The 14,726-nt window shown below is 35.6% G+C and overlaps 1 protein-coding gene across 1 annotated transcript in view; it reads left to right on the forward strand.

The window, feature by feature from the left end:
• Positions 1 to 1,826: 1,826 nt before the first annotated feature.
• The window catches only part of IGF1 (insulin like growth factor 1), a 52,961-nt gene continuing 40,061 nt past the window's right edge, over positions 1,827 to 14,726 (forward strand). The window contains exons 1-2 of the mRNA XM_009979299.2: positions 1,827 to 1,889; positions 6,219 to 6,375. Coding sequence (XP_009977601.1) covers positions 1,827 to 1,889; positions 6,219 to 6,375 — 220 coding nt within the window. The remainder of the gene's footprint in view (positions 1,890 to 6,218; positions 6,376 to 14,726) is intronic.

Raw genomic sequence — 14,726 nt, forward strand, 5'->3', positions numbered from 1 at the left:
AAGAATAAAAGAGACCAGAATATGAAAATACAGCACCTGCAGTACAATTGTGTATTAGAATACTTGGAAAACTGCTATTACCTGAACTAAACAAACTTACCTCAAAGCCCTCTGTGATTCTGCCATTATGCTACATTAGAAGAAATCCCTTCCAAAGATTAACAGCTTAGCTAACTAAACACAGTTTAAACCTACACAGAGCAGAGTATAAGCCATTCATAGAGGATACAAATAACTAAATGTGTCCTTCCTGCCTGAGAAGCACCATACAGTTCAAGGTGGATCTGAAAACTGAGAATGGACCCGGGCCAACATGATCTCAATAGTTATTTTCAATAACAAAGTACAGCTAGCACCTCAGCATGCAACACTCGCTTGAGTGGAAGGGGACAGGGACAAAATGCAATGTTCTAAACAGCTTTTATGGAAATCACGCATTTTTCGTGGCTTGTGTTCGGTCTCTGGAGCTGCAGTCTTGTTTCATCATCTACTTTTAAATACCATCTTCCAAAACCAAAGGGTAACAAGTATAAATTGTGTCTATAAAACAGCATCACAACTTTATTCTCAATAGCTAAGTATTGAAATGCAAGCATACATTATAAATAGAAAAACAGCTGGCTTGGAGCACATTGCAAGCCACTAGCACAGTTGAGGGATTTGAATGACATCATAACCCGTGAGAGCATGTTGCTGGCCAGCTGGTGTTATTTATAATATACTCATAATTGAGGAAAAATAAAAACGCAAAAGTTAAGGTATTGTAGAACTAAGAAAGTTGAATTCTCTCTTGCCCAGTGTCATTTAAATTGTTATCGAGAGTAATTATGAAGATTATTACTAAAAAAGGAGGAAATCACTTTATAAATTACAACAGCACATTTAAGATAATTGTCATGGAAGCCCCCCAAACTGGACTACTTGTGTTACTATATTCATAGTACTGTAAAATTCTAGGAAATAATAGACTTCTCTTGTGTGGTTGCTAAATGATCAGAGCTATTTTGCCCTATTTACAAGTAACGCTCAACAATTCTGTTATTTTTAGCAAATTACAAACTGCTATTTTAGGGTTAATAGTACAGAGAGTTGGAGGTTTTAATTGTTACTCAGCATATAGGCTTGCCAGGTTTAATAATGTAAAGATTCATTAGGAAAAAAGTAGATAATCGAATGCCTGTCTTTCTATACTGTATAAATAAAATACCTGAGTCTCCATGCATAAATAAAATGTGTACATACATATGAAGATATTCACATACACGACAATGCCCTTACATATATAAGATTCTGTATATTTGAAATGCAGACACACACACACAGAGATAAATACAAATGCACACATAGCTATCTGAAAGTTAACCAGAATACATTTTCTTATTTTTCGTGGCAGCACAGGCTTTTTTGTCTGCTAACCCCTCAGTCACTAATGCACATTCTTTTAAAGGGAAAAAAATATGCTTCTGTGCTCTAGTTTTAAAATGCAAAGGTATGATGTTATTTGTCACCATGCCCAAAAAAGTCCTTACTCGGTAACTTTGCCAGAAGAGGGAGAGAGAGAGAAGGCAAATGCTCCCCCAGCTGTTTCCTGTCTACAGTGTCTGTGTAATGTAGATAAATGTGAGGATTTTCTCTAAATCCCTCTTCTGTTTGCTAAATCTCACTGTCACTGCTAAAATCAGAGCAGATAGAGCCTGCGCAATGGAATAAAGTCCTCAATATTGAAATGTGACATTGCTCTCAACATCTCACATCTCTCTGGATTTCTTTTTTCTCATCATTACTGCTAACAAATTCATTTCCAGACTTTGCACTTTTAAGAAGCAATGGAAAAAATCAACAGTCTTTCAACACAATTAGTTAAGTGCTGCTTTTGTGATTTCTTGAAGGTAAATATTTATTACTATTTCAAATTATTTTTTAGTTTTATTTTACTGTGTATTGTCTGCTTCTGGTTTGAGGAGTATTGTGCACTTTTCAATAACATTATTTTAGAACTGAGAATTATTTATAAATTGCTGAACATGCAATTTTATGTGTTCTGGAAAATGGCTGTATGTAATAGTTGCAATTACATAGATAACTGTAAGGGTAAACTATTGCAGATACATGTCTTAAATTTCACTTCTGTTCAGAGAACTTTGCAATATTTCAGTTATGTCATTATTAAAGGGTCCAATTACATCATTGTCTATATTGTTAATTAATGCTTCTGAAGACAAGAAGTTTTAGTTATTTTCTGCAGGTGCAGGGTTTTATAGGAAAAAATGTATTATTCACATGTTAAGTTTCTGCAGTTTTACGATACACAATCATAGATAAAGTGTTAATGTTTTCACAGGGAAACTTTTAAGGGATGTTGTCACTACAGCTATTTTCTGGCAGCATTGTAGAATTTACGTGGTTTTGCTTTCATAAATTAAAAGTAAATGCGAAGTTCTGTTTGTTTTCTACGTTAGAAACCAGCTGCAACTCTTGCTGACCTTGCATATTTGTATAGCTTAAGCAATTGTACATAAAGAAAATGGAAATTCCCTTACATGTTCATCTCCAAGTTTTCCCTTGTAGGGAGAGCTGTTTCAGGAAAGTTTGCATGTGAAGTTTCATGTTACGACCCTATAATTTCTACACATTAATATAAACTGTCTTTAAGTAAATTTGGCTTCAGTAGGTGCATTGATCTCTGTTTCTGTCAGCTGGCCCTAGTTCAACTGTCCATTATCAGCAAATTTATACCCTTCAAGAACATTTTTTTGTTTAATATTTTGCAAGGATTCTTATGCAATCGACAGAATTCTCCTGTTTTAATTGTTTAGGGCCTAATTATTTTTTTAAAAATGTCTTACACTTAAAACACACTTTTTCCTTAATGTGGTTCAAAAGAGCAGGTCTGTAACTGCAATGGGCGAAACCATTCTCTTAATGTATAAATGGGCATGCCTTCCAATATACTTGAAGGGAATTTTTTTTAAAGTATTGAGCAAGGCACTAAGAGACATAAAAGTAATGTGCTAGTTCCTCAGCTGGTGCATCCTGCCAAGCTTCCTTGGAATCAATGGAACATACTGATTTAAGTCAGGATGTAGCCCAGATCCTTTCATCAAAGTTAGCAGTATGTAAACCTTGATCCATACTAGAGTATATATGCTTCATTTATATAATAATTACTAGTGAATACTGTTATTACACACTAATTACATACTTCTACTATGTCTTGGTAATCAAGTCCAACTTCTATGTAGCAAAATATAATTTTGAATATAACTCTTTTTTTCTATAGCATATACTCTCTGTAAAAATGTTGTTCCCTTCAAGATATTTATCATTATTGTAGATATTCTTATATATTATTAAAATGACCAAACCTGTGAAGAATTCTTATGCACAACTTGTGCCAACTGATAGTTTGCAACATTTGTTAGACAAAAAGGATTTATACAGAAGAATTAGGAACTAAAAGAGATGTAAAGTGTTCATATATGACATTCCTCTGTGGTGCCACTCTTCTGGACTATAAAAGAGGAATGCAGCAAAAGCTGGTTATTTTACTGAAAAAAAGAGGAAATTCCAGCTGTGAAAATATGGTCAGTCATTCTAAGCAACTAAAAGAAGTGCTTAACCAGGCTCATCCTGAACCTGTATTCAATTTCCAAATGTAATTAGATGCTTCAACAAACCCCACCCACATGCCAATGTGTTTTAAACTCTCAGCTTTCTAGTCAAACTGGGGATATTGTGAGCACTCTGCCTGTTTGTAAAGAACCTGAGGCAATATTGGATTACAACTTTGTATTTGCTTAAGAATATTCCCCTCAGACATAAATAGGAACTTTGATTTTATCACAAGCATGTTGAATTGACTAATGTTATGTTTAATTTAAATGATGAAGTAAAGTACAAATTTTAAACTATGTTTTGGAATTAGTTTTGAAGAAATGGCACTTAATTTAACAACTAATTTATTGAGCCCTAGAAACATGTGAGTCTGTTTTCTTTTCCCCAAAGTTTTTACTTGTTTGAAAGATCTTGACTGTTTTTAAATTTAGAGATAAAGTTAGAAATTCTCTGTGGTTTATACTGTGCAGCCTTTTTGGCTTCCACTAAAGGAAAAACAGTAGATAATCTGTTTTGTTGTAGTTCAGTGCTGATATTTATCTGAAATACAACCCAGCTGAAAAGTCTTGAAAAATACAAAATTGTTAAATAGCTAAGATTTGTGCTTATTTCTGGCCCAAATGTCATACAAGAACAAATTGTTAAATACATAATGTTCCTGTATTTGTAATGTCTTTCAGCCTTCTGAGGTGGTGTGCTAAATAGTTTTCTGCTTTACCTCCTCAGAGCTGGGAACCATCTTAAGCTGCAGGTGCATCACATTTATCTTAGAAATGCAAAATTATGGCAAAGGAAAAAAGAAATTGATGTTGTTAAGACATGGAATCATTACAGGCAATAATGCCTTGTGTTATCATCATTCATCTGTAATCTGATCTTCCTCCATCTGTCACTGAAGCCATGTCCATGCATTAAATCTTGTTGGTTTTTGCATGGCAAAGTTGGCTAAAGACTCTTGTGAATGGGAAAATAATTATTCTTTCCTTTTATGATATATCATGGGATTTAGATTTGTTCATTATTTTCACAGTGGAAATATCAGGAAATAAAGGGGGATAAATCCTGACTTATTTATAGGTTTGTCGTTTATTCACCTTTGACTTAAGTTGAAATAGGGGACTCATCCAGCAAGGTGCTAAGATCCTTTGCCAAGAAAATAAGAATTCTTAAAAATTATTGACTAGAGAAGGCTCAATACCCCACTGGATGAGATCCCATATGAGCAGACAATAGATAATTTCATCAGTTTTTCTAAAGGTCAGTGAAAAAATAAGATTAAATTTTCTCTGAAACCCTGAAAGAAACTTTAGGGAAGACTAATCATTTTATTCCAATTACTTTGCACTAGTCTGATAATAGAAAGCAGTTTTAAGCCAAGGTTAACAGTACGTGCAAAAAGGATTTGTAACTTCTTACCTGACTGCAATACGAATGTTAACCTTGAAAGAGAATTAAGTTAAACACAGATTTACACCTTTCAAAACCAGCATTTTTGGCAAGTGATCTAAATCTTCAGAGTATGCATTAAGCACATTCTTCACTGTCCTGCTACTGACTATAAACAGCTTCCCCTGGTATTTAATGCTATCTTCTTTGACATGTTGGATAATATCTTTGATCGATATAAATTGATATAAAAGGAAGTTGATAAGTGGAATGGTGCAAATTTACACCCATTGAGGACTGGCCTTTCTTCAACTATAATTCCAGGAAAAAGATAGTTTGTAACTAAATGTAAATAAGAAAGAAATTATCACCTCTGTGTATACCCTATAACCAATCCTGACTAAGAGGATATAACGGAGGTCAGTGAAAGTATAGCTACTTCCATCAAGTAAAAATACAAATTCTTAACACTTTCACTAGTTCTCTTAATTTCTTGAATGCTTCCAAATGTTAACTTGCTAGCAACAGAGGACTGTAAGAGTCATTGAATACAGTGCCCTAGTATGGAAGGTCCCACATAACTCTTCTGTAACTTTGGCAAGCTCTACCTTGAAACTTCTTTTGTTTTGTCCTGGTGTTTCCCTTTTTAAGGTGACTGGAGAACCATGGAATACTACCTATGAATCCTTTTCCTACTGGGCCAAATTTCCTTCCATCGAGTTTACAGCCATTTATTCTCGTGCCAGTGCTGTTCTTCAGTTTAAATAGCTCTTCTCTGTCATGCCTCCTCCATCTCCCACAGTACATTGGCAGGCAACTGTCACATTCCCTCTTAGTCTAACTGGTCTCAGACAAAATCATTCAATGTTATCTAGTCTTCCTTACTCTGGTTATTCTGGGCTTTCCTTTGCCTGTCTATTGCACTTTTCCATATCCTCCTTTTGCAGGAGCAACCATAAATCATAATTACGACAAGGTTCTCTAACTACAGGTGAATGTGAACCAATAATATTCACCAGAGGAAGTAATCAGTTTACAAAATACATGGACTAGAATATGTAGACAGTTGCAAAATTATGGTGAGGCATTTCCTGATACTGTGTTTATTGTCTAACATATTGCAGTACATAATGCATTCTCAAGTCACAAGGATGCAGGAGTCATTTTCTTTAGGACTCTCTTGGGAAATTCTGACATAGCTTTTGCTTCCTTGGCAGGTGAGGATGCACACTGTGTCCTACATTCATTTCTTCTACCTTGGCCTGTGTTTGCTTACCTTAACCAGTTCTGCTGCTGCTGGCCCAGAAACACTTTGTGGTGCTGAGCTGGTTGATGCTCTTCAGTTCGTGTGTGGAGACAGAGGCTTTTACTTCAGTAAGTCACCACTTTCTTTCGTTCAACTGCTAAACTTTTCCATGTAATCTGTGTTGGGATTTGCAGCTGCTCTAAATGAGCTTAGCTGCTGAGTATGACTAGTATCCTTTATCTTGGAGATGCCCAAGTCTTCAGTGACCATGAAGTCTCAGTAACTGCTTTGTGCTGTCCTGCCACTGAAATTAAGTGGATGAAAGCACATGCTAGACCCAAGACATTCATAATGCAGAACTGCATGTACCTGTTATGTCAGACTACTTGTAAACAGTTTAAGTTGTATCATATTAAAAACACACTAAGCTTCAACATCTGGTTTGAAAAACAGGAAAGCTGGGAGGCAGCAAGCACAAAGTTACAACATCCAAGAATCCACATGCTTCATCAGTTAAATACAGGTGATGGAAAACTCATGCATGGTGTGATAAAGACTAACAAGTACAGACAGCTATGCAAAGATTTTAAATTGTGCAAAGCTGGAGTAGTTAGATAAGTAACAACTCTTTTATTTTAATACGTCCTTACAGGGGTTGTCAAGATCAAGAAATACACAACTTGTAAATAGTAGAAATCTATTTATAATTTTAAGCTATTAGTTACTCAAATAACATAAAGTTAATGAAACTTTTAGCTAAGGATATATTAATTCTGAATTCACTCATTAATATATTTATTCAAAACATGCAAGAATTTGTGCTTCTAGAGCCTCTGAAGCTAGTGTTTACTTTTAATAACCACATGTCCTTGTTCGAATTTCTGGTCTGAAGTTACCCGTCCTTCAGGGCCTCAGTTACCTTTCCAAACAAGCATATAACTAAGAAAAGGAAATATCGGGTGGTTAGGCTATAAAGACAATAAATTAATCATGTTGGGTTTTTTTTTTCTATTTATTTTTATAACTCTTGCCTTCTAAGCTATCACTTTTGTTTTTCTGATCTTACTCACCCCTTTCTTATCCATTTCTATTCATGGAGTTATTGCTTTCAACGTTTTTCTCCTTGCTTGCAGTAAAAATAGAGGGGAAAATCAGATTCTTGCACCTTTAGTTTACAGAAAATCCTGATTTCCTCAACATACAAGCTGCAGACATTTTCACTATCTTCTTGGCAATTTCTATTAAAGTGTATCTTTGAAACTGAGAGCCTTAGTTTCGTAGATGCAAAGTAATTCATTAAAGAACCCTGCTTTTCTGTATTCAACACTTTAGTTACCGTTAATGAGCATCTACTCTAGGGTACAGTTTAACTTAGTATACTGGTGCTAAACATAATATTAAAAATACTGGAATCTCTCATGAAGGAATTTACATTTTTCCACCAACTCTTTATGTGTTCATTTGAACACCAAAATCTGTTACATTTACCAGCAGCTGAGTTACACTAAAGGGGTTATTTCGGTGTCCTACAAATACTTTCTCTTTGTGGTCGGAAGGAATGTAAAGAAAGACTTTAATCTCCCTCTCTTGTTTCCGTGTCAGAAAACAATGAGACAATATACTACATCCTTAGAACAGCTTAGCACTTTTTTTTTTTTTTTTTGTATGTATCTTAGGCACTTTCCCAGTCATTCCTCTCAGAAAAATATTTGCTGCTTGTTCAGAGAACCATCACGCTTGCTTACCACAAGAGTGGCAGGTTCTGCCAAGCAATCAGACTTATTGTTACATGTGCTCTTTGTGTTCCTTGAGGTAAAAGGACATATGAAACGCAAATCATCATCAAAAACCCTCTTTGTTTCCAAGCTCAGTTATTCTAAGGTTGCACAATCTGTTTCAAATCTCTACATTCCCATACACAGTTTACTATGTCTTCTTTACTTTGAAATACCAGGATGGGATTCTGACATTTAAAGGAGGTCTTTACTCTTGTAATCTTGAGTTTTATGTGCTGTCAGTAAAGACTTTCTCTCTAGTTTTCTTTGTTGTTTTCTTACATTCTGAGTTTCACTTGAAATTAATGTCACTGTTGACACCATAAAGGTCTACCTTGTTTTGTATGGAAGACTATGGAAGATTTTACTAATGAATAACCACCTTGTTTTAGGAAAGTCTTGCACTGTTGTAACCAACAGACTGCAATTGCAACGTTCAATAGGAATTTTATGAAGTTGATACGTGGCCCTTGAACGCTAAGAAATGTGTGTCCTCTATCCGACTGCTTCTGATTCAAGAGGCAGTAATTTAATCTGTTGTAGCCTTCTGCCTCATATTTGTTAATGTTTAATCTAAAATATAGAACTATAGAAACATAAATCCAGTAACATTGGTGAAACGATTTGAGATTCTTATATCAAATGTATTAGAGAATGTAGCATATTATTGGAAGTTAAAAATGTTGCTCCATTTCCTGTGGCTTTTTAAGAATGCTCTATCCTTTGCAGAAGTAAAAATCCAGTTAACTTTTTTCTTTTATTGTGAAGAGAACGTCAACTTAAATTGTATTTTAAGCCTTCTATTCTCATACTCTGGTTCCTTCATATAAAGTATAATCAATGGTAATGTCTCCCTTGAACTTGCACAGGAAATAGCTGTGAGGGAAGGTTTTTCTTCCATCATTTTGTATTTCACTAGAGACTCCAAATATAAAGAATACCTTTTGGCTGAGGTGGAACTCCTGGTTCAAATTCAAGGTCAAAGCTTCTGTCTCTTCCTTGGGAGTTGTGGGTGGAAATGAAGATAGAAATAATTGAGTTACTTTCTGTTGAAACTCTCTACTTCACAACCACAAGGCTATATCTATGACTGGACTAAATTCCTTTATATAGTCTACTCGGTCCAACTTCCTAGCTATAAAAGGAAATTCTTCATAGCTTCTGAAGAGATGCCCCAGCTGCTTACCACACTCAAAGAAAAGTATTGACTTCAAGAGCAAGTCAAATGTGGTTTCTACCACTCCCTTTCTTCATGAGGTACACTGGCAAGGAACATTTTTTAATGTTTTTTAGGGGAGAACACTGCACGAGTCCCAATATAGAGCATCTGCTTTTTCCCTTGGTCACATTCATCCCAAACAGGACTGGCTACTTCTTGGACAGCTTTTTCTCTCCCATGATTCACCAGTGAAGAGCAGTTTGTTGCCACCTTGTATCTAGCAACACCTCTCCAGCAGAACTTCTGCCACTCAAGTTCCTGTGTGTTAGCCTATGTTAGGAGAAGCCAACAAACAGAGAGCTTGGCCACAGCTACGCAAGTGGCTACGCTTAGACACAACTCTTCTCAATTAATTTTTCTTCAGTCTCAGAAACTCTGCATTCAACAGTTATGAAGCAAAGTGGGATGTCTGCTATGTTCATTTGAATTTTGATGCCCGGAAAGATCTGCCATGCTATTATGAAAAATTAAAAGGTCAAATTACAGAATACTTACAGAAGTGATAGCCCAGGATGGGAGAAATTTTCCTTGAAATAGTCTAGTTGTATCACAGGAATTTACTTTGTAGATTAATTAAAAAAAAAGAATTTTCTTCATACAAGTTGAATTTGACGGACAATCATTCATCCTTGTTCATGTTGTTTCCTGAGGACTATTACTCCCATGAGAAAGAAGAGCAAATGTAATTTGCTCTAAGGAGCAAATACTATATTCTTTTTTATGTAGTTTCTTCTCTTTTAAAAATATACCTTTTCCTTTTCCAATAAATGGATACCAGTTTGACTAACAATACATACGAGTGCAAACAAAGAAAGTTTTCTTATTTCCTTAGTCACTTTGTTCATTCTAATTTCTAAAGCGCAAGTTAGATGGCAATACTTATTTGAAACCATGACAATCAATTTCATGAATTAAAACATCACCTTTTTTCTGTTAAAAAAACTGCTTTGGGCTTATGGTGAATCTTCTGAAGTACGACTTGAACAGAAAAGGAGCTTATTTAGATGCCTGACACAATGGAGTTCTGATATTCTTCAGAGAATGGAGAATGATCTAGCACATGCTTCCATATGTAAAAGAGTGAATCCCGTAAAAGACAGGCTTTTCTGGTACCCAGCCTAATGCTCACTGTGTCAAGTGTTTTGTGGAGAATCATTGCAGATTTTTACTACATTTGTTTCCACTAAGACAATCAGAACTGTGTGTTGTCCTTGGGAATATCCCCAGCTGTGCACGACGTTAAGACTATTGGTTTATAATCATCAGAAAATCAGGATAAGACAGTGAACATAATTTTGGGTAATCAGAGCTGTCATCAGATCTCATTGCTTTGTAGAACTAAGATATATACAGAGGAATTACTGCCTTAAGAGGAGGAAATAAGGGGCATAGCAATAGGCAATTACATTTTGATTCTTCCATTTCTCTTTAGTTAACAGCTTCTTGTTTACATTAGGAAGTCTGCTTTTAAGATGTTATTAAAGTTTCTAGGCCTGTCAAACCTATCAACATAATTACAAGAGATGGCATGGCACTCAGTTCTTTAACTACTCCATACCTGTAGGAGATATGAGTCATTAGCTCCTCTCTGTGTTGCTAATTGAAAGGAATGTTAATGTTACGAGCCCAGGAGAGGCATGCTGAAAAGCTGTGGTGGACACACACAGCCTGTGGTGTCAGTAACAGTCTTACAAATCTTTGCAAAGAAATGCTCATCATCTTGGCCATGTCCACATAGCAAGATCTGAGAGTGTTTTTAAGTTTTTTGGTCTGGCTACATGTGCCATTCATGTCCAAATCCTGTATCCATGGAAGATTTTAGTGTATTGCTCAATCTTTATCCCCAGGTTCCTGACTTCTTACAGTAAAGCTAGCCTGGAAAGGAGCTAAGATGTGCTTTAGCCAGGTCTGCAGCGTCAGTGCTCAGGGAACCAGGACTACAGGCACAGTTACTGATATACCTCTGTAAGAAAAAAGACAGCTCTGGCTTCTAGAATAGTATCACTGTATAATCAATTAATCGATACACAAGTTTGATGTGTGCTCTTTTGCAGTAATTGGTGAGGAAGTTCTCTGTACATAAGCTAGTCTTTGAAAGAATTTTGGCGCTTTTTTACCACGTTAAGAAAGCTAAAGAGTGTTCATAAAGGCTAACCTTGGTTTAGTGAGGTTAATATTCTCTACCTCTTTAGCAACAGAGAGAGAGAGAGGTTTCACCTTTTTTTTTGCATGGATCACACAGTGAGTCTAGAATGATTTAGCCTCTAAAACACACTAAATTTATAATCTGCAAACAGGTCTCCTCTACAGCTAGTTCTCAGGTCACCAAGGATTTCATAATTTTTCAACCTTTTCATTAAGAGAGACTGTAGTAGTAATGATAATTTTAATGAGGTGACTGGAAGCAAACCATTGATCAAAATTTCAGCAAGAAACAGCTCTGTAAAAAGTCTCTACTACCAAAACCAAATAAGTACAGCTTCTCCAGATGTTCAATTTAGATGTGTCCGTATTAGCCGTTAGATGTTAGAGATACTAATGCTTTTTATGATGTTTGCCTTTATCTGTGCACTAGACCAAGTTTCAAATTTGGTCTCAAATTGCAGAAAGCTGTTATTTGACATTTGATTCCCTAACTGCTATATGTATATTTAATACATTGTTTAGTCTCATGTTGGATAAAGTCACTCAAAGAAGCACTTGGCAAGATCAGCATTAATTCCTGGCATTGCTGCCCCTCTTACTTTTCCACTGAATCTTAAATACCAAGAAAAACCCTTGATTGACTTCAATCCTGGCACATGCTTTATGCAATTGGCCAAAACCTTTGCATATGGACCTCTTCATTTGTTCTGGTATTAATAATGCATTTGCAATATTTGATAAACAGCAGCAAGAGTCGCAAAGCAAACTATTCAGTTTAGCAGAACCACACAGTCTCTTAACTAACACTTTCCACATTAACTACTTGAGCATCTAGGGCAATTTATACAGAGTGCTCATTCAAGGAAGGAAGTTCATACAATCATTTCTCTAGACCTTATTCAGTACTTTAGCTTTACGCATGTTCCAAACCCTCTCACATCACTGAAAATCAAATAGAGACTTAAAGCCGTTTTCATTTCAGAGCTTTGCTAAAAAAGGATGGATCTAAATTTCTTTATTAAACCATACCCAAATGTCAGTATTTCCCTGTGACACCAGCTTAATTGTTCAAAAATATGACAACAAATGAAAGGGGTAGCCAACAGTTAAGTCATTTCTCAGTCTAGAAATCAAGATAAAAGAAATACCACAAATGTATGCTTATTGAAAAATTTATTCTAAATTCACCTCTGGTAATAACCAAAGGAACTTCCATGTCTAAAAGATAAAAAAGTCATTGATTCATACTTTCTTTGTGGTGCATTTAATGCAAAATCACTATGTAAGATATAGCCCAAGTACTGGGTCTAATTGTTAAATAATGACAGGCATATTTCATGTTTGCATCAGTGAATGAGGTTCTGAGAACAAGAATTTTAACACATTAACACATTCATAGCCTTTGGAGGGGCATAATGGATACTGACTAGTGGGTCACTCCAACTTATAGAAAATTTTGTATTGTCACTGTAAGTAAAAGTTTAAAAAATCGAATCCAGTTAAATGCCTATTTCAACCAAAATCTGTACCTTAGGTGCTGGTTAACTCATAACTTTCAGAGTAATAGGATAAAATGCTTTTCTTACTGTATAAAAGAAAGAAAAGTCAAATACTATCTTCTTTTCAGACTTTTTAAAGCATTAGCCAAATTATATAGATGAGTTTATCTTGTCAATTTTATACGAGCAACTTTTAGGTTAAATTTCTGATCATCTATCCAACATCAATTCCTGGTAAATTAGTTTGGATTCCTTTGAAAACTGCTTTGAATTCCCTAGTAAACTTAAATTCCTACAAAATCAGACACAAGTCTGAGACACGCTGTATTTTCTGATTGAATCCCATGTACAGTCAAATGTTTCAATGTTCTTGTTCTTACAAGACAGAGTGGAAGCTGTTCCCTTACCTCATGTTAAATCCTTTGCTAGTGAAAACTGGAATAAATTCCCTTTATCGAAGAAACAATTTATCATATCATAGAATCATAGAACTGTTTGAGTTGGAAGGCACCTTAAAGATCATCTAGTTCCAAACCCCTTGCCATGGGCAGGGACACCTGCCACTAGATCAGATTGCTCAAAGCCTCATCCAATATGGTCTTCAACACTTCCAGGGATGGGGCATCCAAAATTTCTCTAGGCAACCTGTTCCAGTGCTTCATCACCCTCAAAGTGAAGAGTTGCTTCCTTAGATATAATCTAAATCTACTCTTTTTCAGTTCAAAGCCATTACTCCTTGTCCTTTCACTACTTGCCCTTGTAAAAAGTCCCTCTCCAGCTTTCTTGTAGGCCCTCTTTAAAGACTGGAAGGCTGCCAGAAGATCTCCCCACAGCCTTCTCTTGTGTAGGTTGAACAATCCCAACTCTCTCAGCCTGTCTTCATAGGAGAGGTGTTCTGGCCCTCAGATCATCTTTGTGGCCCTCCTCTGGACACACTCCAACAGGTCCATGTTCTCCTTCTGTTGGGGACTCCAGAGCTGAATGCAGTACTCCAGGTTGGCTCACGCCCAAACCTGAAATTAAATTAATTTTGTTGATACAGAACTATTTGTTTATAGTGTTTGTGTCTTTGTGTGTTGGGCAGAAATTTAGACAAGGCTGACTACGCAGACGAAAGAAAGGGTTGGCTCAGACCATTCTGACTCAATCCAGTTCAGTGAACAAAACTGTTTCCTTTTTGAAAATAAATATTCTAGCAATACTTTTTAACTGTTTCTATCTCCAAACAAGTAAGCAATTAAGCAACACCCCTAGCTCCTATAAACAGCGACTTCTAAGGAAAGTAAATACTACTGAATATTGTTTTGACTTCTAAAGAATGTTAATTAACAGCCAGGTCCTACTAAGGCAATAGATAGAAGCTTAAATTATGCACACAATCTCTATTTCTCAACTAATCTGTATTCTAAAGAATATTTTTAAATGCATGGCTTATGCCAAGTTAGAAAAAGTATGTATGTTGTGAGAAAATGGTAAAGAAGATGTCATTATGGTTGCGAATATGAAAAGATGAGTACATTCTTAATTAGCTTTGATGGCTGTGTGATACTATGCTTAATAAATCCAATTTACAACAGAGTGATTTTTTTCAGACTTGCATTAACTATACTGAAGGTTTCTTATAACTTAGCTCCATCAAAATGACTGGATAAGAGCTTCTTTATTATAACAAAATTTTTACAACTTCTTTTTGTAAGTCTCCATTAATTACTTTAGGTTACATGAAAGCTAATAAGGACATCTGTTTTAGTTTACCATAGTAGGTCTAAATTTAATATGTATCATACCTTGAAACTTCTGCAGAAAAGCAAGATGTAATAATTTGTTTCTACATCCCCTGA

This window comes from Tauraco erythrolophus, chromosome 4, assembly GCF_009769465.1.
Source record: "Tauraco erythrolophus isolate bTauEry1 chromosome 4, bTauEry1.pri, whole genome shotgun sequence".
Taxonomy (NCBI): domain Eukaryota; kingdom Metazoa; phylum Chordata; class Aves; order Musophagiformes; family Musophagidae; genus Tauraco; species Tauraco erythrolophus.